This window comes from Somniosus microcephalus, unplaced genomic scaffold (genome assembly GCF_052327205.1).
Source record: "Somniosus microcephalus isolate GS21.2 unplaced genomic scaffold, FLI_Smic_1.0 unresolved_chr2, whole genome shotgun sequence".
NCBI lineage: Eukaryota > Metazoa > Chordata > Chondrichthyes > Squaliformes > Somniosidae > Somniosus > Somniosus microcephalus.
Window position 1 is genome coordinate 79,908,590 of NW_028225180.1, and position 26,848 is coordinate 79,935,437.

The 26,848-nt window shown below is 48.0% G+C and overlaps 1 protein-coding gene across 1 annotated transcript in view; it reads right to left on the bottom strand.

Annotated features, from left to right (window-relative positions):
- Window positions 1–26,848, bottom strand: part of ahnak (AHNAK nucleoprotein) — a 61,593-nt gene that overhangs the window by 20,390 nt on the left and 14,355 nt on the right. Inside the window, exons 2-4 of the mRNA XM_085976150.1 lie at window positions 6,162–6,256; window positions 3,699–3,852; window positions 2,112–2,302 (exon numbers count right to left, since the gene is read on the bottom strand). Coding sequence (XP_085832276.1) covers window positions 2,112–2,302; window positions 3,699–3,852 — 345 coding nt within the window. The 5' untranslated portion in view covers window positions 6,162–6,256. The remainder of the gene's footprint in view (window positions 1–2,111; window positions 2,303–3,698; window positions 3,853–6,161; window positions 6,257–26,848) is intronic.

The following is a 26,848-nucleotide window of genomic DNA, read 5'->3' on the forward strand; positions in this document are numbered from 1 at the left end:
CCCGACAAAATTAGCCCCCCCCCCCCCCCGCAGCCAAAATTCACCGGTAGCGCCCCAAGAGCTAAATGGGGCGCTACTGGAAGCGCCCCACCTCCCTCTTGGGGCGCTGTGAGGGACCTAGCGTAGCATGACCCGGGGCCCAGCTGGGCCACCGGGATCGGAGTGCCGGCAAAACAGCCCAGCACTCGAGAAGTGCCGGGCTGATGGAGCGCAGCTGGCACTCTGCGGGAAGGGGTGCTCAGGAGGCCAGGGACGGCAACGGAGGCAGGTGCTAGCAGGCGGCCAGCAACAAAAATGGCCACCCAGCACCTCGCCTTTAATTAGCGCCACCCTGGCTGCAGGTAGGCCCCCCGACCCCGTCGGACATAGCGTCCGGTGGTAAGTCAGGGGGCGCTACCGAAGATCGCCGCCGGGGCAGCGCCGCGGGGCGCTAACGGTTACCGCCGCCGCTAACCTCCCGTTGAATTTTGCGGGAGGCGTTGGCAGTGCCGCGCCCGGGCGCTAGTTGCTTTGCGCCCCGTTAGCGCCCTCTTATATGACGAATGATCACTTGAGTGAGGTACGGCCTCAGGAAGACGCAGCTCCTTCAGGAGAGACGTAGAGAAAATGGGGGAAATTTATAAGGGAAATATGATATAGTACTACAGTAGATGGTTACCCACGATGTTGCAACACCTCCACTGGTGGGAGGGTGTAATTACAGTGTGATAAATTTACATTGGCAGTCTCCATTTTAAATGTGGATATATGAATTTTTAATAGAAAAAGTTGACGTGAAGCGTGCACGGTTGTTAGTGAAGTGCTATAAGCAATGTGGGATTAGTTAGGAATTCTGTTTTTACAGAGAAAGATGTGTGTTATATTATGTTACCTTTAACTTACAGCACTGTCACCTGTGGCAGCATTGTAAGGTAAATGAGGAGGTGTAATCACCAACGTGAGCACTGAGACCCTACCGAAGAGGTGGTTTTCACTGGTGCCTCCAGAGGACAGCATTAGTAGCAGAGGAAACGGTAAGTCCTTGCCTTTCCTGTTATTGGGGAAAAATATAGGAATTTTGGGGAATAGGATTTTAGGCCATAAACGCCGCCCTTTATTTCTTTTATTGTTTTTCTCTACAATTTTCTCCCCTCCCCTCTTCTCCAGGAGGTGCTGTGTCCCTTACTGGGTGACCATCTGGTACCTCACTCAAGTGGCCAATTACAGGAAACTTTCTGGTATCCGGCACGGACGGGACCGACCTGGTGCCGGTTCATCAACAATTCCGGATAACCGAACGCTATAGTAAAAGATACGGAGCTCAGAGCTCCGTATAAAGCAACAAACCCTGTTGCACAGCTTCAAAACAATCGGCACAAGTTGCAAGCGTCTCTGTAGCTTAGCAACAGCTTCAGCTACACCCTTGTACAGCAACAAATGGAGTAAAAAAAAGTAATAAAAGTAAAAAAAAAGTTACCTGAATCGACTCCTGAATTTTGCCGGTGGATAGAACGTTCCAGTTATTTAGGGGCCGGTTAATCGAAAGTTTCCTGTATAATGTTTTGTCTGGCCGTGGGTGAGCAGACTATCCAACTGTGGATGGCATCACAGCCAAGCCCAATCCTGTCCATATGCACACTTCCAGTAGATGTTGCTTATTTCAATCAGGAGTAGGAACCCTGGCCAATTTTCCCTCCCCTAATCCTAGGCGCTGAGGCCAACTGTAGTGACCCAAACCACTGTCCCAGTTCAGATCAGCTAACTCAACACAGTCAGTGAGGGAATCTTGATCCTTCCTGGTCTGCAACACCTCTAAGTCATCGGGGAGTCTGCCTGTCCTTTATTTCATAGATCAACCCCACATTTTCACCAGCTAACGTCAAGCAGCCAGAAAATCTGCTAAAAGTCGCTTTCAAGCGCTAGGCCTGTGTGTGCTGGCTGCTCTTGTGTCATGGAATGTGCCATACAATGTAAATGGGCAGATTCCACAGCACCAGTAGCTCTGGACTATTCCTGACCCACTCTTTCTTGAAGCAGTTAACGCACTATAAAAGGTGGCATCATCCTGTAATTCCAACTTGTTAAAACAGTTCCTTTTAATGTGACTTTACTCAACACTGCACTGCACGTACCAGTACAGCATCTGGACTTGTAGCCCCAAGCCGCTCAGGGTCCCAAGAATAACTTCCCCCAGGAGAAAGCTTTTCTCCTTTCCGATGTAACTTCAGTCCCACTGTGTGTCGGTCCACTGTCTGTAGTATTTTCTGTGCCTCTTCATATCCCATTTCATCAAAGTAAATAGTTGCACTTACGATTTGGTCACCTAAAAAGGAAGGGGAAAAAGAGCTCATATTGATGTAGCGCCTTTCAGGTTCTTAGGACATTTGAAAGTGTCGAGACTTGAAATAACGATGGTAAAAGCCGAGCTCAGCCCATGAGTTAGACAAGAGCAGGCTGCACGAAACGAACAAGGGTGCTATGGACCAGAAACTGCCAAAGCTCACCTGGTGAGTGCACTGTCCAATGTGGAACTGAGACACACAGGAATGTCTTGGGTTTGGTCTCAGCTGATGCTATAATTGGCCTCGGTGCCCCAGTATTCGTGTGGCTGATATTCAGTGCTGGAAAGTGCATGTGTTTCTGGACATTCGTTGAGGACAAAATTGGGCTTGGCTGTGATGCCTCCCCCGTTCACAGACAAATAGCTTGCCAATGCTCATTGTCTTGAGTGCACACATGAAAAGTGGCCACCTGGGTACAGTTCTGGAGGCAGACTGGTGCCATTAAACCCTGTACTTGGAGCAAGAGTCAGTGTCTTCAGAAAAGAAAATTGGCCGTGGAAATTAAAAAGCAACTGTGTATCTGCTAATACATAATTATTTCTTACACTTTTGACAAAACAGCTTAGCTCCTTTTGTCCATTAGCAGAGGAAAATTAATAATTTAAACTTACTGATACAGGTGACTTAGAGGCCGATGTATAAAGCAACTTATAATGATGCGTACCTTTGAGCTGGAGCTTGAATCTGACTAACAGATTTCAAGCGCTAGGCCTGCGTGTGCTGGCTGCTCTTGTGTCATGGAATGTGCCATACAATGTAAATGGGCAGATTCCACAGCACCAGTAGCTCTGGACTATTCCTGACCCACTCTTTCTTGAAGCAGTTAACGCGCTATAAAAGGTGGCATCATCCTGTAATTCCAACTTGTTAAAAAAAAGTTCCTTTTAATGTGACTTTACTCAACACTGCACTGCACGTACCAGTACAGTGACAAAGCAGCAATTACACTCTGAGTGACCTCAGCCTGCATTTACTTAACAATAATTAAATAATGAGCTTTAAAGGGACATAGCTACCGTAGTAAAAAAAAACATTGTGTAATATATAGTGTAACAGTCCTGTTCTTACAAAGCACGGCCATGGGAGACCCATCAGTATATCTTAAATTCTGTAATGGTGACTATGGAACTGTACGAACCCAGAAGACTAGGTTTTAAATAAGCTGCTTATTTTTAAATTACTCACAGCAAATTCTCCAAGAGTGAAGGTAATTATGAATTTTTAATTTCTTTTAACAAATTGCACAATAAAATGTGGACTAGGAGGCTGCCTTTGTTTAAGAATCAGACCATCAGTTCAGAGTGTTCCATTCCAATCTTAACTACTAGGGTATGGTGTGGGAAAGGAAGACGACCAGTTGAAAAGCAGGGACCATACCTTCCTTCAGCACTCCACTCTTTCCTGCTGGGGAATTCTGCACCACGTCCTTGATGAAGATCCCATCCTCACTACCACTTATACTGAACCCGTGTGCAGCAGCTCCTGACCAGCTTGGGAGCAGCACGTCTAGATCGTCCTCCTTTTTAGCCATCTGTCGAAATCAGAAGGATCAAAGTGTTAGTCAGCCCTTTTTTCACTGCAGGAAAAATGCTGACTGGAAGATCACAGGTTTATTTATCACTGTCAGGGGTCTGTCGCCAGATTGGTGAAGCAGTCGTAACTCTTAACAATGGTATTACCCCTGCTGCATTGTTTATTAGAAGCTAAGTTTAACGCAGAGAAGTGTGAGGTGATACATTTTGGTATGAAGAATGAGGAGAGACAATACAAGCTAAATGGTACAATTTTAAAAGGGGTGCAAGAACAGAGACCTGGGGGTGCTTGTGCACAAATTTTTGAAGGTGGCAGGACAGTTTAACAAAGCAGTTAATAAAGCATATGGGATCCTGGGCTTTATAAATAGAGGCATAGAGTTCAAAAGCCAGGAAGTTATGCTAAACCTACATAAAACACTAGTTCGGCCCCAGCCCAATCCTGGACACCACACTTTAGCAAAGACATGAAGGCTTTGGAAGGGTACAGAAGAGATTTACTGCAATGGTTCCAAGGATGAGGGATTACAGTTATCTGGATAGACTAGAGAAGCTGGGGTTGTTCTCCTTAAAGCAGAGAAGGCTAAGTGGAGATTTGATAGAGGTGTTTAAAATCATGAAGGGTTTAGACAGAGTAGATAAGGAGAAACTGTTTCCAATGGCTGATAACCAGAGGACACAGATTTAAGGTGACTGGCAAAAGAACCAGAGGCAACATGAGGAATAACTTTTTATGCAGTGAGTGGTTAGGATTTGGAATGCACTGCCTGAAAGGACGGTGGAAACAGATTCAATAGTAGCCTTCAAAAAGGAATTGGATAAATACTTAAAGGAGAAAAATTTGAAGAGATTTGGGGAAAGAGCGGGGGAGTGAAACTAACTGGATTGCTCTTCGAAACAACTGCCGCAGACTCGATGGGCCGAATGGCCTCCTTCTGTGCTGTCCTATTTCTATCATTCTAATTTCAACTCCCTTTCCACCTCAGTGGCTGCCTGGTGTGGTACTAAGTCATATAGACCAGGACGGTCTCGGGTTCCAACCCTGTCTGAGCTAAATTAGCTTATCTTAATCAGGGTGACAGTAGTGGTCTTAAATTTGGCCTTAGTACTCTTGAACCAGGGGGAAGGTAGGTGGGGGGTCCCGCTCCTGATTACTATGGAATTGAGAGTGCACGTTTGTCGATATTGGGGAGAGCTACCAGTCTTGGGAGTGATGCCTCCACAGTTGAAAAGCCTGCCTGCTCAAACATGAAGAATGACCACTTGGACAAAGTGCCAACAGTTGTGTAACAGCACCCTAGCAACATTTGGCACCTTCAACAGAGGAAAGGACAAAGATAAATTGCAGCACGACATAGGCAGTTGCCATCATAAATGTGGACATAGGAATTTATAATGCAAAAAGTTGACACAAAAGTGTGACAATAGGAAGTAAGAATTTGTAGACAGGAATTGCGCATAGGTATTAGATTAACTTATTATTAGTCCAAGTATGGCCTTCAGGTAAAGTGGGATTAAAGGGCAGGGGATAATTGGACCAGGTTGCACGGACATAATTCAGTCACCATTTTAAAGGATACTTTCTATCCTTGTTTTGTATGATTTTATATTATTACTTATACAGTAGTTAATTAGCAAAGCTGAGAGAATTTTTGAAGTAGAGTTGGTTGAAGCAATGGAATTTCTCTCCAGTGTAGGCTGAGGAGGCAGGAGATGTAAAACTGAGGCAACACAGCGACACTACTGGCAGGAGGGTGTGATTACTGCATGACAAGTTAACATTGGCAGTTCCAATTAAAAACATATATATAGGAATGTAAAGTGGGAAAAGTTGACAGGAAGTGCATGCAGGCATAGATTTTTAATGTATTATAAATCTATCGGTCTCTCTCTAGTTTTGAGATATGTCTGTTACACTTCAGATGTTATTATTTGCATCACACATTTTAAAAACTTCCCCAGCAACAGAAAATATTCTCCAATTAACTTCAGGATGTTCCTAAGAGCAATTAGCCTCTAACTGTCCTGGGGATAAGCAATTTACAGCAATTGGACTTTGGGATCTTAAAGGGACAGATCAGATACACACAAATGCTCGTTAGCAGCAGAATAATACAATGTACATCACATGGTACAACGCTCCTGTTCTTATAAGGCTGTGCATCATCTGACTTACTGTAAGCAATGCCATGGGAGAACTGCTGGTATTTATGAAATATGCAACTACTTTAACAATGATGTGTTCACAAGCTCTTCTCTGCGCCACTGCACCTACAGGGTTGAGGGGAGACAACCAGAAAGGACATACCTTTGTGTAGTTTCCCCGTCTCTGAAAGTATGAAACTAAATCGCTGCCGCTTCTTCGGCTGGTGCTTTACTTGTGCTTGCTTCAGGCTCACAGCACTGGAAGAGAGAAGGAACAGCAGTCAGACTCCGCAAACGTCAGAAGTCTGTATCTTGCTTTCTGTCAGATTAATGATGATGACTGAAGCTCCACACCCTCCCCAGTGGCTCCGTGATCAAATGAGCCAAACAGACCCAGCTACAAACTCCAGGAAATACTGAGTTAACAGATTACGGTAGTTAGGCCTCTGCATTTGGTCTTGGTGCACCCAGCCAAGGGAAGGCTAAATCAACTAAGGATCATTTTCCTACTTGTTATACTTCTGGAATGTGAACATCAGGTGAGGACAGGATCAGACTCAGCTATAATGGCCACCGCGGTTTATTGCCCTGCTGATAGTCACTTCCATAGGTCCCTCATAAAGAAAGGCCGCTCAAAGAAAGACTTGCATTTATATAGTGCCTTTCATGATCACCGGACGTCCCAAAGCGCTTTACAGCCAATGAAGTACTTTTTTGAAGTGTGGTCACTGTTGTAATGTAGGAAACGCGGCAGCCAATTTGCGCACAGCAAGCTCCCACAAACAGCAATGTGATAATGACCAGATCATCTCTTGTAGTGATGTTGATTGAGGGATAAATATTGGCCACCGGAGAGAACTCACCTGCTCGGTTTAACGTCTTATCTGAAAGAGGGCACTTTCTCAGTACTGCACCAGAGTGTCAGCCTAGATTTTGTGTTCAAGTCTCTGGAGTGACTCAGAGGCGAGGGTGCTACCAACTGAGCCACAGCTGACAAAGTGAGGCATGATAGCCAGAATAACATCCAAGGAATTGTTCACCAGCAGGAATCAGTACCTTCAAGAGACGGAAATGCTTGATGTTGACATTGGGAGTTGGGGGGGGGGGGGGGGGGGCTAAAATTCCATGCGAGTTTCACTGGACTCCTGCAGTAACTCTGGTGGGAGATTTGCGAAACCCTTGCAGAATTTCAGCATCTGGGTGCCTGAAATGGCAAGTGTTGTTTTCCTTAGTTTGAACACTTTGATGAGCACTGAAGCTTCAAAAAGACTCTAGACCAGAACAATCTGCTTTGGAAACAGAATTATTTTTTGCACCAGTTATATTCTAAGACATAAAAGGCTTGTGTTTTGACAGCTGTGAGGGAAGTGCAGTTTTAGGGTGAAATCCACTTCTATCCAGTGATTATCCAGCGAGCTTCCCTGATAAACAGCATGCTGGGCCAGTCTCATATTACTGCCACCATTAAGTCAACAACTGCTCTTATAATGTGACAAAACTTTGCTTTAATTTGATTATAACCTTTTTCTGACTATCACAAAAAGAAAAAGAACAATCTTTCAACAACTTGTAAGTTTGCAACCTCCCAGCCAAAGTCGGTGGTTTGAGATCTAGGGCTGCCTCACTCATTCCGTTTAGTTTTGTCAATTCCTGCCTCTGACTCCAATCTGCCAGCCTCACCCAGTGAGTTTTGTCACCCGTTTGAAAAACCCTCCACTGCAGGGGAGATCCACCTTCCCTGGAGAAGGAACCCACATGCTCAGTGGCAAAACATGTCTTGCTCATTCAGTTCACTCCACCAGGATCTGCAGTAGTAAGCGTGCGTCCATTGTCTGCTCCCTCAACGTGTCAATGCACTGCCTAGGTGTGAAATTGGGCCATATAGACCAGGATGGTCCCAGGATCGATTAGCTGAGTTAGCTGACTTCTGCCGGAACAGCAGTAGGGGCGTGGGGGGCGTGCTGTGTGGATATCAGGGGAGGACAGGATCAGGTTTGGATCAGATACCTCCCTGCAGTCAAACAACTTGCCAACACTCACTATCTAGGCCCATATATGTGGAACTGGTTGAGATATCGAAGGGCTCCCTGTGGATCTGTACCTCGGCACGAGAGAGGAAGAAAAGGGCATTGCATAACGTGCCTTGAAATGTTTAAGAATTTTTTTTTTAAACTAAATCTTGGCTTGCATCAAAATAAATAAATAAAAATGGTTTTGTGGCTGGGCTATCAATAATCTTGTTCCCAATGATTTTGGGAATGGTACGAGATTGTTTTTTATCCGTTCCAAATGGGAGGGGTCACCTGAGTCAGTGTACCTTCCTGCCACTAGGTGGCAATTTGCTTTCTTGTCAGCCTTGGCTCAGTGGTAGCACTCTCACTGCTGAGTCACAGGATCATGGATTCAAACCCCATTCCAGAGACTTGAGCCCACAACCTAGGCTAACACTCCAGCACCCTACTGAAGGGAGTGTTGCATGGTCGGAGGTGCTGTCTTTCAGGTGAGACATTAAACCACCTGTTCAGGCGAAAGCAAAAGATTCTTTGAAGAGCAGGGAATTTCCACTGGTGTCTTGGCCAACATTCCTCCCTCAGCAAACAGCACCAAAATTAGATTAACTGGCCATTCATCTCAATTGCTGTTTGTGGAATCGGGTTGTGTATATTTGGCTGCCATGTTATCCCTGCAAAACAACACTTCTAAAGTAATTCATTGGTTGTGAAGCGCTTTGAGATGCCCCAAGAGTGTGATCAAATGCTTTATTATGCCATGTTTGCTTGTCCAGCCTTGTCAGGGTCCCACCTGCTATTGTAGGATTTCAGTCTGTCTGCCCTAGGACTACAAACCCACCCAAACTACATTCCTACAGGGTGACGGAAGCCTTAAAGAGCTTTAGTCATGCATCTGCAACAATGAATTATCTCAGTGGCACATTAAAGCATCAGCCACAGCTGTAAGGGGCTGGTTCCTTCCGCAACAAGCATGACCAAATGCCCCTCCCCCTTGACTGTGACATGTACAAGAGGACACAGCATGTCCCACAATCATACTCTGTACAGTATAACTGAGGGGTACGCGGGCACGGTGCTTAGTTGGTTAAAGCGCCTGTCCAGTAAACAGGAGACCCTGAGTTCGAATCTCAGCGGTGCCTTAATGTATGTTTTAGATTGTCAGCTGTGGCTCAGTGGGTAGCACCCTTGCCTCTGAGTCAGAAGGCTGTGGGTTCAAGTCCTATTCCAGAGACTTGAGCACAAAATCCAAGCCGACACGCCCAGGGGAGTGCTGAACTGTCAGAGGTGCCATCTTTTGGATGAGATGTTAAACTGAGGCCCTGTCTGCCCTCTCAGGTGGACGTAAAAGATCCCATGGCACTATTTCGAAAAAGAGCAGGGGAGTTCTCCCCGGTGTCCTGGGCTAATATTTATCCCTCAATAAGCATCACTAAAACAGATTATCTGGTCATTATCGCATTGCTTTTGCAAGTGGGAGCTTGCTGTGTGCAAATTAGCTGCCGCATTTCCTACATTTAAAAAGTACTTAATTGACTGTAAAGCGCTTTGGGATGTTCGGTGGTCGTGAAAGGCGCTATATAAATTCAAAGTCTTTCTATCTTACTGAACCACATAGAACAGGAAGGCCCTGGGTTTCATCCCCACCCCCGCCATCATCTGTGCTGAGGTAAGTGAATATTGGGAAGCAGGGGGGTGCTACAGTTTTCTTTGAGGCTAGGGACAGATGGGGGAAATCAGCCAGTGCCCCACTACTGATCACTGGTTCAGTGACCCCATGCAGAAAGTGGTTATGTGTGGAAGTTGGGCGATGACAAGATCAAGTAGACCTGTTATGCCCTATGAAGTCAAATATCCGGACATGAAGAACAAGAATGGCCACATAGGTGAGGGTGGGGAAACAAACAAAGTGGAAATGCAGCAAACAATGGGCTAAAGATTCAGCTCCTTTGCACCTGCCGTTAGCGCCTCCGGGGGGGGCAAAAAAAGTACCTCCCGAGAAATTTGGCGGGGCGTTGCTGAGGTGCTACCCGATGGTGCCGTGCCCCCGCTGGTAACACCCCAGGCCGCTGCGCCGCCAGCGATGGTGTCTTCGCAGTGCGCCGTGACTCCTTAGCGCCCCACCGTGGCCCCTTGCCGCCCTGCAGCAGAAATTTGGCTGCGCCTCACGAGGCTGCCACAGGCTGTGTCAGCACCAGCCTCACGGGTCGCAAACTGGGCCGACCTCTGCTTGCGAGGCGGTATTTAAAGGGGAAGTGCGGCCATGACCCGTGCCGACATTTTCCTTTTTTGGCCGACCTCCAGGTCGGCCCTCCGTGGTGTGGTCCTGGCCGCCATCGCGCAGCCTGGCACCGCGTCTCGGTGCTGGGCTGCAGCTGCGACACCACGCCGTCCTGGTGGCCTAGTGTGGGCCATCGGAGATGCAGCAGAGTGCGCAGCGGCCCTTCCCTTTAACTGAAGGGGAGGGGCGTTGAAATGCAGCAGCACTCCACACCCCGACTGTCTTGGTTACCATCCCACCAGGAAGTGGAGTGCCCGACATTGCATGGGGCGGGAAGCCGAATTTAGCGGCCGGGGTGATACTTCCGTGCCGGGCACTAAATGTCCGGCCTTAACTCGGTTAGGGCGGTAACCTAATTTCGCGTCCAATAACTCCTATCATGGATTTGTTGCCACTCACTGAGAAAAAAACGCATTGTTCCTGTAAGGTCGGTGTGCGCTCACAAAGGCACCACTGTACACACTGGGCCTTGCCACCTCCTGAAAACAAACAGGCCGCTACTGAGCGACGGCTCACTCAGGTAAAAATATCTTTCACTGATCAAATATAAACAGAACAAGAATTTGCAGATAGACCTGTGTCAACAGGAGGCACAAAGCAAAATAAATGGAACAGCAAGAACAAGTGAAATGGCGAACAATGGCGTGGTCTCCAGGATACTCTGGTGGAAAGTGAGCAGATCGAACCGCCCCTCCCCATGCGTAGCTATACTTCCCAGTGTGGATACTGAGCCATACAGACAAGAGGGGCCCCAGGTTCGAATTCCACCTCCCTGGTCATGTGCTACGTTGGGGGCGCTGCAACTGCTCCCGATGATTATCTGGTGATTCCTAGAAAATGCGTGGTTTATGAACATCGGGTCAGAGGGCTTGTTGTGGTCCCCACCCCCTTGGTTGAACTGCCTAGGCTAATACTGGGATGAGCTACTTCCGCTATTAAACAGTGTGTGAAATACATTCAGTGGCTTCGAAGCTGATCCAGAAAAATGGTTCACACTAGTGAAGGGTTCAATTCCCAGGTTACTTGAGTTTGAAAAGGAGGAAGTTAGGAGCAAGATGAGAGGTCAGGCCGAACATTTTCATCCAAAGAGTTGTGGAGTAAGTTGCCAAGGGACAATATATATACAGTAATATATTACATGTACATTTTTCCTATATAAATGTCTGTGTCCACATTTAAAAGGGAAACTGCTGATGAAAATCTTAGCAGACTGCAATTGCACCCTCCCCCAGTGGCAGCACTAATGTACCACTACTGCCAGGAGGGCACAATTACAACATGACACGCACATAGGCAGTTTTTCCACTATAAATGCATACATAGGAATTTATAATGGCATTGTAAAAATAAGGACAGAATTTGTGACTTTAAAATGGGGACTGAATTACATCTGCGCACACTGATCCAATTATCCTCCGCCTCTACCCCTGCTTCACCTGAAGATTACACTTGGTTTTGACTCCCCAGGACTGATTCTAACTTTCGACTGCAATGGAAAGAAAAATCAGGCGGGGGTGCATAACGGGCGGCCGATCCGCTATCGCCAGTTTTCTGCCACCGCTGAAAGTTAAAATCAGCCCTTCCTTGTGCAATGTCACAGGGGATTGACTGGTAATTTTAAATACACTTTCACTGAAGTGGGCAGAATTCATGTTTTTTTTAAATGATTTTTCGCTTAAAAATTTATTTTTTACTAACTCTCTCCCTTCCAATCCTGAAAGTGCCTGCTCTTGCTGGGGCATGGTTTTATGGACGCCTGCATTCTTCTGCCACCTTATCCAATGTCATCCTTCACGGGTGAGTCTAGGCAGGCTATTCGAACATGGCGGGGGAGCCCAATCTCCCGACATCCACTGAGACACTGAATAGCAATACGAAGTGGGAAGGGTGGGTGATTTTCCCCCTTCCTAACTTACTGAGGTCAGCTACAACAGGCCCTGATACCCTCCTCCCCCCGCAACCCCATGGTTTAATAGCAAGCACACATATAAGGAATGGCCATTTGGCTGAAGCCTGAGGGAGTGGTATTGCTGAAATCACCCAGCTCGGTACAGAGCGGGATTCAAACCTGGGTTCCCAACAAAAGTTCGAATGTTGTTATTTGTTTGAAAGGAGTGGATCCCAAATCCTCAACTGGCAAAGTGCAGGCCTGCCCTGGCCTGCGTAGCCAGTCTGAGACATGGATTGGTATGCAAGTCTAATCTTTCGGCGCTGTCACCTATATTCCAGCAAACCCGGCGCCTTACTCACACCTGCTGGAACTTCTGAGCTTCCCCTTTCAAATAGACTTCAAAGCAAGATTTCTTACTGAGACTGCAGCAGACAAGTTACTTGCATAATGATCTGGTGATATAAAATGGTGTTTAATCTGGCTAGGGCACAGTCTTATGGATGCCTACCACTCCCTCGGACTCCAGCCAAAAGGCCATTCCTTATATGTGTGCAAGCTATTAAACCATGGGGGGGGGGGTTGCGGTATCAGGGCCATGCCCAATCGAGCCCTCAGCTGTACATACACACTTGCTTTCCAGCAGGAGTCACTGAATAGCAATCAGGAACTCTGGTTGAATTGTCTCCTCCCTAGACCAGAGATTCTAAGACCAACGGTAGTGCCCACCCTGACTGGGATCAGCTAACTCAGCACCGACTGGCGGTCTCACCTAGTCTGTATGGCTCAGTACCACACTGGGGATGGCTTTACCCACTCAGATTATCAGGAGATTCCAACTATAAAACTGGGTCGATTGCATCAAGCTCTCATTGTATTGCTCTGAGTGGTTATCTTATATCTCTTAATTGTTTGATAACTGGCGGTATAGACCTTTAAAGAAGTTACTGCAAACAACTCAATGACTGCTTTATTGCACAATCGTGTTGGTGCAGATGAAAGTTAGAAGTGATTTAGACACACTAACCTTCACGGCATCAAAGCATATTACACTGAGTACTCATGGAAGACCATCACAGCTATAACTGTCAAACATAGAGCCACTTATTGTCTAAGTTATTATCCACTGCACCAGCTGTCTCAACATGCTCCAACACACACTTTCCAACAAATCACATCTACCTTAAGACTTGAACATTTGAGAGGCTCTTCAATACCCCTCTCGCATTTATCATCTGTCAGGTCATCCATCCTCCCCTCCCCTTGCACCCCCCAATGCACCTTTCTTGTCTGTCTACTGATGGTGCCGTAGTCAGTGCTCTTCTGCACTTTCCTCTCTCCCTCCTCCTAAACTCCAAACACACTATCGCCACACCCTTCCTCCGTCTTGCACTCACACTGTGTTAAAATTAAGACTCATTGTACTGCTTGCAACTCTAACACCTCATTTCCACGAACCTCAAAACTAGGAACTCCCAATTCCATCCGGCGAGCAGCTGAGCCACAGACAAAAAGGTCCCAGGGTCCATCCCCCATCAGTGCTGGCGGACGTTGCTGATCTCAGCGAGTGGGGTGGTAGGAGTGCTATAATTGGTTTCAGTGCCACTATTGTTGGGGAGGAAATTTGTCCGGAGTTCCAACTCCTGAATATTATTCAACTAAACTCTCCCCCACACCACACACACACAATTGGGTGTGTCCATGTGTGAAGATTGGGCTCAATTACAATGGTCCAATAACCTGCCGGCACTCCCTTTCCAGACTCACACATGAATAATGGCCACTTGGGCATGGTGATAAGGGGCAAGCAAGGCCACTAAAACTCTAACCCAGCAAGGAGTCAACGCCTTTGGAGCAAGGGTGAGAAAGTTGTTGAGCAAAATGTCTTCCCTTCCTCCCATAATATACAGGCCCTTAAACCAAAGCCTAGCGTCACCTAATCACTGCTTCTTGATTTATGTTGCCTTCTCTTTTGAACCATGGTGCTAACTTCCACCCCCCACCCCCTCGCCGTGGCCCTTGGCCTTTCACCTGGGTTTTTCCTTTCCTTTCCCACTCTTCCCTTTTCCTCTCCTGCAGACATTGATCCTTGCTGCCAACAGTCCCACCAGCCTCAGGTACACCAAGGTACATCCATCGTAGGTAACCCCTAGGCAAGTGAATGTTAGCTGGCTATTTGACCATTGCATTGAGAGCATCACAAATGAGCACGATCCTGTTCTCACCTGATGCCCACATGCACTTTCCAAGGATAGATTTGGGTGCTCTGGTCAGTACTGATATACCCCACACCCCTCACTGTAACACTCTTTGATATACCCCAAACCCCTCACTGTGACACTCTCTGATATACTGCACACCCTTCACTGTAACACTGAAATACCCCACCCCCTCACTGTAACACTCTCTGATATACCCCACACCCTTCACTGTAACACTCTCTGATATACCCCACACCCCTCATTGTAACACTCTGATATACCCCACACCCCTCACTGTAACACTCAATTCAATTCAATTCAATTCAAATCGCTTTATTGGCATGACAAGGTACATCTTATGTTGCCAAAGCATCGAAAAAACATTTATGGTTGAACACATAAACGCAGATCTATCCATACAGTGTATAAACAGATATATCCCTGAGTGTATAAATATACATTCATATAATTTGTATATATACTCTATTCTTAGATTTAATGGTTGTCCCTCTGTTTATGGCAAGCTGTAACATAGTGTGCCGCTAAGGTTACACAATTTCTCTGTTCCCTTAATAGGTATGGGAGTTTTTGGTCGTCATTCAAATTTTTGAATTCAGAGCATATTTTTGTGAATTTTGGGTAGAAATTCCCCCTTATGCCCTGATATTTTCCACAAGCTGTGAGGAAGTGCATCTCTGTCTCCACCACTCCCTGACTGCAGTGAGAGCATATCCTGTCCTCTCTTGTCAGCCAGGTCTGTCTGTGTCTGCCTTTTTCGATAGCCAGGCTATGCTCACTAAGTCTGTACATAGTCAAGGTTTTTCTCAATTTGCTATCTTTTACCGTGGTCAGGTATTCAGCCATGTTGCATTGTCTGTTTAGGGCCAAGTAGCAATTGAGTTTGTTTTGGGTTTTTGTTGTTTCTGCCCAATATGACAGATATTTTTCCTTTTGCTTAGTGACAATTGTGTTGGGTCGAATTCTCTGTGCTACGATGTCACTGTCCTGGGGCTGGTTATTGTTAGTAGTGTTAGTATTTACTTCACTGAGTCCCAGGACTAGTTGACTGAGGGTATTCTTCTTTATGGTCCTCTCTTGGCATTTCAGGGCTTCGTAATGATAGCAGTGGGGGTTGCTCATTTTTAGGTGTTTCCAAAATTTGGTGGCTCTTTTTTGGATAGTAATTAATAGTGGATATTGGCCTAGTTCTGCCCTGCATGCATTGTTTGCGGTTTTCCTTTGAGTCCGGAGGATACTTTTACAGAATTCTGCATGTAGGATCTCAATTGGATGTTTGTCCCATTTTGCAAATTCTTGTTGTGTTAGTGGTCTCCACACCTCACTGCCATAGAGTGCAATTGGTTCAATTACTGATTTAAAAATTTTGAGCCAAATGCCAATTGGGTTTTCTATTTGGATTGATTTTTTAATGGCATAGAAAGCCCTTCTTGCTTTCTCTTTCAGTTCATTCACAGCCAGATGAAAATTTCCCGTAGAACTGATTTTTAAGCCCAAGTATGTGTAGTTAGTGGTTTGTTCAATTTTAGTTGTTCCTAGTGTGAATTTTATTCTGGATCCCTGATGTCTGGATCTTTGCTGGAACACAAGAACTTTGGTTTTTTGGGGGTTGATTGTCAGGGCCCAGGTCTGACAGAACGACTCTAGCAGATCCAGGTTCTGCTGTAGACCCTCCTTAGTTGGTGACAGCAGAACCAGGTCATCTGCATAGAGGAGGAATTTAACCTTGGATTCATATAGGGTGAGGCCGGGTGCTGTAGATTGTTCAAGTAGTTTTGCCAATTCATTTATGTAAATATTAAAGAGTGTCGGTGAGATGGGCGAGCCCTGCGTCACACCACGCCCCTGTGGGAAGTATTTTGTTTGTTTGTCTCCAATTTTAACTGCACATTTGTTGTTTGTATACATTGATTCAATTACATCATATGTTTTCCCTCCTACCCCACTTTCGATAAGCTTCAGGAATAAACCGTCATGCCAGATGGAGTCGAAAGCCTTCTGGAAATCTACAAAGCATGCGTAGATTTTGCTTTTGTTATGGTGAACGTGTTTGTCAATTAGGGTCTGTAGGGTGAAGATATGATCGGATGTTCTATAGTTTGGCAGGAATCCAATTTGGCTTTTACTCAAGACATTGTGCTCCTCAAGGAAGTTTATAAGTCTTTTGTTTATGATGCTACAGAATACCTTCCCCAGGTTACTGTTTACACAGATGCCTCGATAGTTGTTTGGGTCGATTTTGTCCCCACTTTTGTATATGGGCGTTATGAGTCCTTTGTTCCAGATATCAGGGAAGTAACCGACACTCAGAACCAAGTTGAAGAGTTTTAGGATAGCCAATTTCATTTTATCGTCCGTGTGTTTAATCATTTCGCTTAGGATGCCATCTGCACCGCAAGCTTTTCCTGGTCGCAGGTCCTTGAGTTTTTCAAATAGCTCTTTTTCAGTTATTAGGAGGTCTAGCGGGTTTTGGTTATCTTTTATGGCCAATTCGAGCTTTTCCAGTTTATTGCATATTTGATATTGCTCTGGGCTTAGTGTGTTTTCCTGGTATAATTTTTCAAAATGGTTTTCCCATGTGTCTCCATTTTGAATGGCCAATTCGTCGTGTTGTTTTTTGTGTAATGTATTCCAGTTGTCCCAGAAACAATTAGAATCAATAGATTCCTCAATGGAGCTGAGTGTATTCTTAATATACAGGTAGACTATCCTTTATCCGAAAACCTCGGGACCAGCCGAGTTTCGGATAAAGGAGAATTTCGGATTTCGGAAGGTGGGTCGGCGGGGGGTTGTGCGCACGACTTACGCTGACGCTCAGCGTAAGTCAGTCCGGGTCGGCGGTTGTCGGGGCCGGCGAGGTCCGCGGGGGGGTCAGCGGTTGTCGGGGCTGGCGGGGTCGGCGGTTGTCGGGGCCGGCGGAGTCCGCGGGGGGGTCGGCGGTTGTCGGGGCCGGCGGGGTCCGCGGGGGGGTCAGCGGTTGTTGGGGCTGGCGGGGTCGGCGGTTGTCGGGGCCGGCGGAGTCCGCGGGGGGTCAGCGGTTGTCGGGGCTGGCGGGGTCGGCGGTTGTCGGGGCCGGCGGGGGGTCAGCGGTTGTCGGGGCTGGCGGTTGTCGGGGCCGGCGGAGTCCGCGGGGGGGTCAGCGGTTGTCGGGGCTGGCGGGGTCGGCGGTTGTCGGGGCCGGCGGATTCCGCGGGGGGGTCAGCGGTTGTCGGGGCTGGCGGGGTCAGCGGTTGTCGGGGCCGGGGGGGTCAGCGGTTGTCGGGGCTGGCGGGGTCGGCGGTTGTCGGGGCCGGCGGGGTCCGCGGGGGGGTCAGCGGTTGTTGGGGCTGGCGGGGTCGGCGGTTGTCGGGGCCGGCGGAGTCCGCGGGGGGTCAGCGGTTGTCGGGGCTGGCGGGGTCGGCGGTTGTCGGGGCCGGCGGGGGGTCAGCGGTTGTCGGGGCTGGCGGTTGTCGGGGCCGGCGGAGTCCGCGGGGGGGTCAGCGGTTGTCGGGGCTGGCGGGGTCGGCGGTTGTCGGGGCCGGCGGAGTCCGCGGGGGGGTCAGCGGTTGTCGGGGCTGGCGGGGTCAGCGGTTGTCGGGGCCGGGGGGGTCAGCGGTTGTCGGGGCTGGCGGGGTCGGCGGTTGTCGGGGCCGGCGGAGTCCGCGGGGGGGTCAGCGGTTGTCGGGGCCGGCGGGGTCCACGGGGGGGTCAGCGGTTGTCGGGGCTGGCGGTTGTCGGGGCCGGCGGAGTCCGCGGGGGGGTCAGCGGTTGTCGGGGCTGGCGGGGTCAGCGGTTGTCGGGGCCGGCGGGGTCCGCGGTTGGCGGGGTCGGCGGTTGTCGGGGCCAGCGGAGTCCGCGGGGGGTCGTGCGCACGACTTACCCTTTATCCGAACTTCCGAAACCGGAACCCTTTTTCGTTCGTACGCACGACTTACGCTGAACGAAAAAACCTTCGGTTTTTAGAGGGTTTCGGTTTTCGGAAGTCCGGATAAAGGGTAGTCTACCTGTACTACTCTTTCTTGGTTCTGAGTGTGTTTTTGTATTGTGTTAGTGCCTGACAATAAGTAAGGCGTAATTCCTCATTTTCTGGCTGTCTGTGTTTTTGGTTTGATATTTTTCTGAGTTTTTTCCTCATGTTATGGCAATCTGAGTCAAACCATTTTTCATAGTTTTTTGTTTTGGGTTTGTTCTTGCGAACTTTCAAGTTTGACATTGATGCCAAATTATCAAAAATATTATTTAGGTTATTCACCGACCGGTTTACGCCTTCTTTATTGTGAGTGTATGTGTTTTCCAGAAAGGTGTCCAAGAGAGCTTGAGTTGATTGATTGCTAATTGCTTTCTGGTATTTTTCCGTGCTGTTTTTGGCCCATCTCTATGATTTTTTAATGTTGTACAGCTTACTGGGTTGTGTTTCTGTGTTGGTTGTTTCTGTCCTTTTTAGATACACAGTAATTTGACTGTGGTCTGACAGTGTTGTCCTCTGATATACCCCACACCCCTCACTGTAACACTCTCTGATATACCCCACACCCCTCACTGTAACACTCTGATATACCCCACACCCCTCACTGTAACACTCTGATATACCCCACACCCCTCACTGTAACACTCTCTGATATACCCCACACCCCTCACTGTAACACTCTCTGATATACCCCACACCCCTCACTGTAACAATCTCTGATATACCCCACACCCCTCGCTGTAACACTCTGATATACCCCACACCACTCACTGTAACACTCTGATATACCCCACACCCCTCACTGTAACACTCTGATATACCCCACACCCCTCACTGTAACACTCTTTGATATACCCCAAACCCCTCACTGTAACACTCTCTGATATACCCCACACCCCTCACGGTAACACTCTTTGATATACCCCAAACCCCTCACTGTAACACTCTCTGATATACCCCACACCCCTCACTGTAACACTCTCTGATATACCCCACACCCCTCACTGTAACACTCTCTGATATACCCCACACCACTCACTGTAACACTCTGATATACCCCACACCCCTCACTGTAACACACTGATATACACCACACCCCTCACTGTAACAATCTCTGATATACCCCACACCCCTCGCTGTAGCACTCTGATATACCCCACACCACTCACTGTAACACTCTGATATACCCCACACCCCTCACTGTAACACTCTGATATACCCCACACCCCTCACTGTAACACTCTGATATACCCCACACCCCTCACTGTAACACTCTGATATACCCCACACCCCTCACTGTAACACTCTGATATACCCCACACCCCTCACTGTAACACTCTTTGATATACCCCAAACCCCTCACTGTAACACTCTTTGATATACCCCAAACCCCTCACTGTAACACTCTCTGATATACCCCACACCCCTCACTGTAACACTCTGATATACCCCACACCACTCACTGTAACACTCTGATATACCCCACACCCCTCACTGTAACACTCTGATATACCCCAGACCCCTCACTGTAACACTCTCTGATATACCCCACACCCCTCACTGTAACACTCTGATATACCCCACAGCACTCACTGTAACACTCTCTGATATACCCCACACCCCTCACTGTAACACTCTTTGATATACCCCACACCCCTCACTGTAACACTCTTTGATATACCCCACACCCCTCACTGTAACACTCTGATATACTCCACACCCCTCACTGTAACACTCTCTGATATACCGCACACCCCTCACTGTAACACTCTGATATACTCCACACCCCTCACTGTCACACTCTGATATACCCCACACCCCTCACTGTAACACTCTGATATACCCCACACCCCTCACTGTCACACTCTGATATACCTCACACCCCTCACTGTAACACTCTGATATACCCCACACCCCTCACTGTAACACTCTCTGATATACCCCACACCCCTCACTGTAACACTCTGATATACCCCACACCCCTCACTGTAACACTGATATAACCCACACCCCTCACTGTAACACTCTCTGATATACCCCACACCCCTCACTGTAACACTCTCTGATATACCCCACACCCCTCACTGTAACACTCTCTGATATACCCCACACCCCTCACTGTAACACTCTGATATACCCCACACCCCTCACTGTAACACTCTGATATACCCCACACCCCTCACTGTAACACTCTCTGATATACCCCACACCCCTCACTGTAACACTCTCTGATATACCCCACACCCCTCACTGTAACACTCTCTGATATACCCCACACCCCTCACTGTAACACTCTCTGATATACCCCACACCCTCACTGTAACACTCTGATATACCCCACACCCCTCACTGTAACACTCTGATATACCCCACACCCCTCACTGTAACACTCTCTGATATACCCCACACCCCTCACTGTAACACTCTGATACACCCCACACCCCTCACTGTAACACTCTCTGATATACCCCACACCCCTCACTGTAACACTGATATACCCCACACCCCTCACTGTAACACTGATATACCTCACACCCCTCACTGTAACACTCTGATATACCCCACACCCCTCACTGTAACACTGATATACCTCACACCCCCTCACTGTAACACTCTGATATACCCCACACCCCTCACTGTAACACTGATATACCCTACACCCCTGACTGTAACACTCTCTGATATACCCCACACCCCTCACTGTAACACTCTGATATACCCCACACCCCTCACTGTAACACTCTGATATACCCCACACCCCTCACTGTAACACTCTCTGATATACCCCACACCCCTCACTGTAACACTCTCTGATATACCCCACACCCCTCACTGTAACACTCTCTGATATACCTCACACCCCTCACTGTAACACTCTCTGATATACCCCACACCCCTCACTGTAACGCTCTCTGATATACCCCACACCCCTCACTGTAACATTCACTGATATACCCCACACCCCTCACTGTAACACTCTCTGATATACCCCACACCCCTCACTGTAACACTCTGATATACCCCACACCCCTCACTGTAACACTCTGATATACCCCACACCACTCACTGTAACACTCTCTGATATACCCCACACCCCTCACTGTAACACTCTCTGATATACCCCACACCCCTCACTGTAACACTCTGATATACCCCACACCCCTCACTGTAACACTCTGATATACCCCACACCCCTCACTGTAACACTCTCTGATATAGCCCACACCCCTCACTGTAACACTCTGATATGCCTCACGCCCCTCACTGTAACACTCTGATATACCCCACACCCCTCACTGTAACACTCTGATATACCCCACACCCCTCACTGTAACGCTCTCTGATATACCCCACACCCCTCACTGTAACACTCTCTGATATACCCCACACCCCTCACTGTAACACTCTCTGATATACCCCACACCCCTCACTGTAACACTCTCTGATATACCCCACACCCCTCACTGTAACACTCTCTGATATACCCCACACCCCTCACTGTAACACTCTCTGATATACCCCACACCCCTCACTGTAACACTCTCTGATATACCCCACACCCCTCACTGTAACACTCTCTGATATACCCCACACCCCTCACTGTAACACTCTCTGATATACCCCACACCCCTCACTGTAACACTCTCTGATATACCCCACACCCCTCACTGTAACACTCTGATATACCTCACACCCCTCACTGTAACTCTCTGATATACCCCACACCCCTCACTGTAACACTCTGATATACCCCAGACCCCTCACTGTAACACTGATATACCTCACACCCCCTCACTGTAACACTCTGATATACCCCACACCCCTCACTGTAACACTGATATACCCTACACCCCTGACTGTAACACTCTCTGATATACCCCACACCCCTCACTGTAACACTCTGATATACCCCACACCCCTCACTGTAACACTCTGATATACCCCACACCCCTCACTGTAACACTCTCTGATATACCCCACACCCCTCACTGTAACACTCTCTGATATACCCCACACCCCTCACTGTAACACTCTCTGATATACCTCACACCCCTCACTGTAACACTCTCTGATATACCCCACACCCCTCACTGTAACGCTCTCTGATATACCCCACACCCCTCACTGTAACATTCACTGATATACCCCACACCCCTCACTGTAACACTCTCTGATATACCCCACACCCCTCACTGTAACACTCTGATATACCCCACACCCCTCACTGTAACACTCTGATATACCCCACACCACTCACTGTAACACTCTCTGATATACCCCACACCCCTCACTGTAACACTCTCTGATATACCCCACACCCCTCACTGTAACACTCTGATATACCCCACACCCCTCACTGTAACACTCTGATATACCCCACACCCCTCACTGTAACACTCTCTGATATAGCCCACACCCCTCACTGTAACACTCTGATATGCCTCACGCCCCTCACTGTAACACTCTGATATACCCCACACCCCTCACTGTAACACTCTGATATACCCCACACCCCTCACTGTAACGCTCTCTGATATACCCCACACCCCTCACTGTAACACTCTCTGATATACCCCACACCCCTCACTGTAACACTCTCTGATATACCCCACACCCCTCACTGTAACACTCTCTGATATACCCCACACCCCTCACTGTAACACTCTCTGATATACCCCACACCCCTCACTGTAACACTCTCTGATATACCCCACACCCCTCACTGTAACACTCTCTGATATACCCCACACCCCTCACTGTAACACTCTCTGATATACCCCACACCCCTCACTGTAACACTCTCTGATATACCCCACACCCCTCACTGTAACACTCTCTGATATACCCCACACCCCTCACTGTAACACTCTGATATACCTCACACCCCTCACTGTAACTCTCTGATATACCCCACACCCCTCACTGTAACACTCTGATTTACCTCACACCCCTCACTGTAACACTCTGATGTACCCCACACCCCTCACTGTAACTCTCTGATATACCCCACACCCCTCACTGTAACACTCTCTGATATGCCTCACGCCCCTCACTGTAACACTCTGATATACCCCACACCCCTCACTGTAACACTCTCTGATATACCCCACACCCCTCACTGTAACACTCTCTGATATGCCTCACGCCCCTCACTGTAACACTCTGATATACCCCACACCCCTCACTGTAACACTGATATACCTCACACCCCCTCACTGTAACACTCTCTGATATACCCCACACCCCTCACTGTAACACTCTGATATACCCCACACCCCTCACTGTAACACTCTCTGATATACCCCACACCCCTCACTGTAACACTCTGATATACCCCACACCCCTCACTGTAACACTCTCTGATATACCCCACACCCCTCACTGTAACACTGATATACCCCACACCCCTCACTGTAACACTCTCTGATATACCCCACACCCCTCACTGTAACACTCTGATATACCCCACACCCCTCACTGTAACACTCTCTGATATACCCCACACCCCTCACTGTAACACTCTGATATACCCCACACCCCTCACTGTAACACTCTGATATACCCCACACCCCTCACTGTAACACTCTGATATACCCCACACCCCTCACTGTAACACTCTGATATACCCCACACCCCTCACTGTAACACTCTCTGATATACCCCACACCCCTCACTGTAACACTCTGATATACCCCACACCCCTCACTGTAACACTGATATACCTCACACCCCCTCACTGTAACACTCTCTGATATACCCCACACCCCTCACTGTAACACTCTGATATACCCCACACCCCTCACTGTAACACTCTCTGATATACCCCACACCCCTCACTGTAACACTCTGATATACCCCACACCCCTCACTGTAACACTCTGATATACCCCACACCCCTCACTGTAACACTCTGATATACCCCACACCCCTCACTGTAACACTCTGATATACCCCACACCCCTCACTGTAACACTCTCTGATATACCCCACACCCCTCACTGTAACTCTCTGATATACCCCACACCCCTCACTGTAACACTCTCTGATGTACCCCACACCCCTCACTGTAACACTCTGATATACCCCACACCCCTCACTGTAACACTCTGATATACCCCACACCCCTCACTGTAACACTCTCTGATATACCCCACACCCCTCACTGTAACTCTCTGATATACCCCACACCCCTCACTGTAACACTCTCTGATGTACCCCACACCCCTCACTGTAACACTCTGATATACCCCACACCCCTCACTGTAACACTCTCTGATGTACCCCACACCCCTCACTGTAACACTCTCTGATGTACCCCACACCCCTCACTGTAACACTCTCTGATGTACCCCACACCCCTCACTGTAACACTCTGATATACCCCACACCCCTCACTGTAACACTCTCTGATATACCCCACACCCCTCACTGTAACACTCTCTGATATACCCCACACCCCTCACTGTAACACTCTCTGATATGCCTCACACCCCTCACTGTAACACTCTGATATACCCCACACCCCTCACTGTAACACTCTCTGATATACCCCACACCCCTCACTGTAACTCTCTGATATACCCCACACCCCTCACTGTAACACTCTCTGATGTACCCCACACCCCTCACTGTAACACTCTGATATACCCCACACCCCTCACTGTAACACTCTGATATACCCCACACCCCTCACTGTAACACTCTCTGATATACCCCACACCCCTCACTGTAACTCTCTGATATACCCCACACCCCTCACTGTAACACTCTCTGATGTACCCCACACCCCTCACTGTAACACTCTGATATACCCCACACCCCTCACTGTAACACTCTCTGATATACCCCACACCCCTCACTGTAACTCTCTGATATACCCCACACCCCTCACTGTAACACTCTCTGATGTACCCCACACCCCTCACTGTAACACTCTGATATACCCCACACCCCTCACTGTAACACTCTCTGATATACCCCACACCCCTCACTGTAACACTCTGATATACCCCACACCCCTCACTGTAACACTCTCTGATATACCCCACACCCCTCACTGTAACTCTCTGATATACCCCACACCCCTCACTGTAACACTCTCTGATGTACCCCACACCCCTCACTGTAACACTCTGATATACCCCACACCCCTCACTGTAACACACTCTGATATACCCCACACCCCTCACTGTAACACACTCTGATATACCCCACACCCCTCACTGTAACACTCTCTGATGTACCCCACACCCCTCACTGTAACACTCTGATGTACCCCACACCCCTCACTGTAACACTCTCTGATGTACCCCACACCCCTCACTGTAACACTCTCTGATGTACCCCACACCCCTCACTGTAACACTCTGATATACCCCACACCCCTCACTGTAACACTCTCTGATATACCCCACACCCCTCACTGTAACACTCTCTGATATACCCCACACCCCTCACTGTAACACTCTGATATACCCCACACCCCTCACTGTAACACTCTCTGATATACCCCACACCCCTCACTGTAACACTCTCTGATATACCCCACACCCCTCACTGTAACACTCTCTGATATACCCCACACCCCTCACTGTAACACTCTGATATACCCCACACCCCTCACTGTAACACTCTCTGATATACCCCACACCCCTCACTGTAACTCTCTGATGTACCCCACACCCCTCACTGTAACACTCTCTGATATGCCTCACGCCCCTCACTGTAATACTCTGATTTACCCCATATCTTATACGCCCCTCTCTGTAACATTCTCTAAGTCACACCCCTATATGTCCCAAATAATAAACTGTTTTAAAATATCAAAACAAGTTCCTTCATTTATGGGTTAAAAGTAACTTTCAAACCAGTTTTTGGACCCTCGTGTTAGAGTCTGTTGGGTGTAATCGCAAAGCAGATGGTCTGTACTGTGTAACACAAGAGCATTGTGTATGTTTGAGAGGCTTATTAACCACATGACTCAAGGCACTGCCTGAGTGTTTAAAAGTAGGGATTGGGAACAAAACCTCCATATAGAGAGACAGGAAAAGAAAAAGTCACAGCAAGAGAGAGATAAGCAGACATAGAGTGAGAGAGAGAGAGAGAAATATAGAAACATAAGCACAGACTGAGAGAGAGATACAAGCAGATCATAGAGAAACTGAGGTACGTGGATAGAGAGAGAAAACAAGTAAAAATGCAATAGCTTGAGAAACAGTGAAAGAAATAGAGAAACAGGAAAATAGAGAGAGCAAGATAAACAGGCAGGGAAAACGAGTGAAAGAGTCTGACAGCAGAAAGTAAGATCATCAGGGGGCAAGGCAGGAATAAAACTGAGGCAGAAAAAAACAAGGACGGAAGAGGAGGGTAGGAAAGAAAGAATGCTGTAAGAGAGTGACTTGGTGAATGAGACTAGGAATGTTAAAGAAAGAAAGACTTGCATTTATATAGCGACTTTCACGACCAAAGCGCTTCACAGCCAATGACGTACTTTTTGAAGTGTAGTC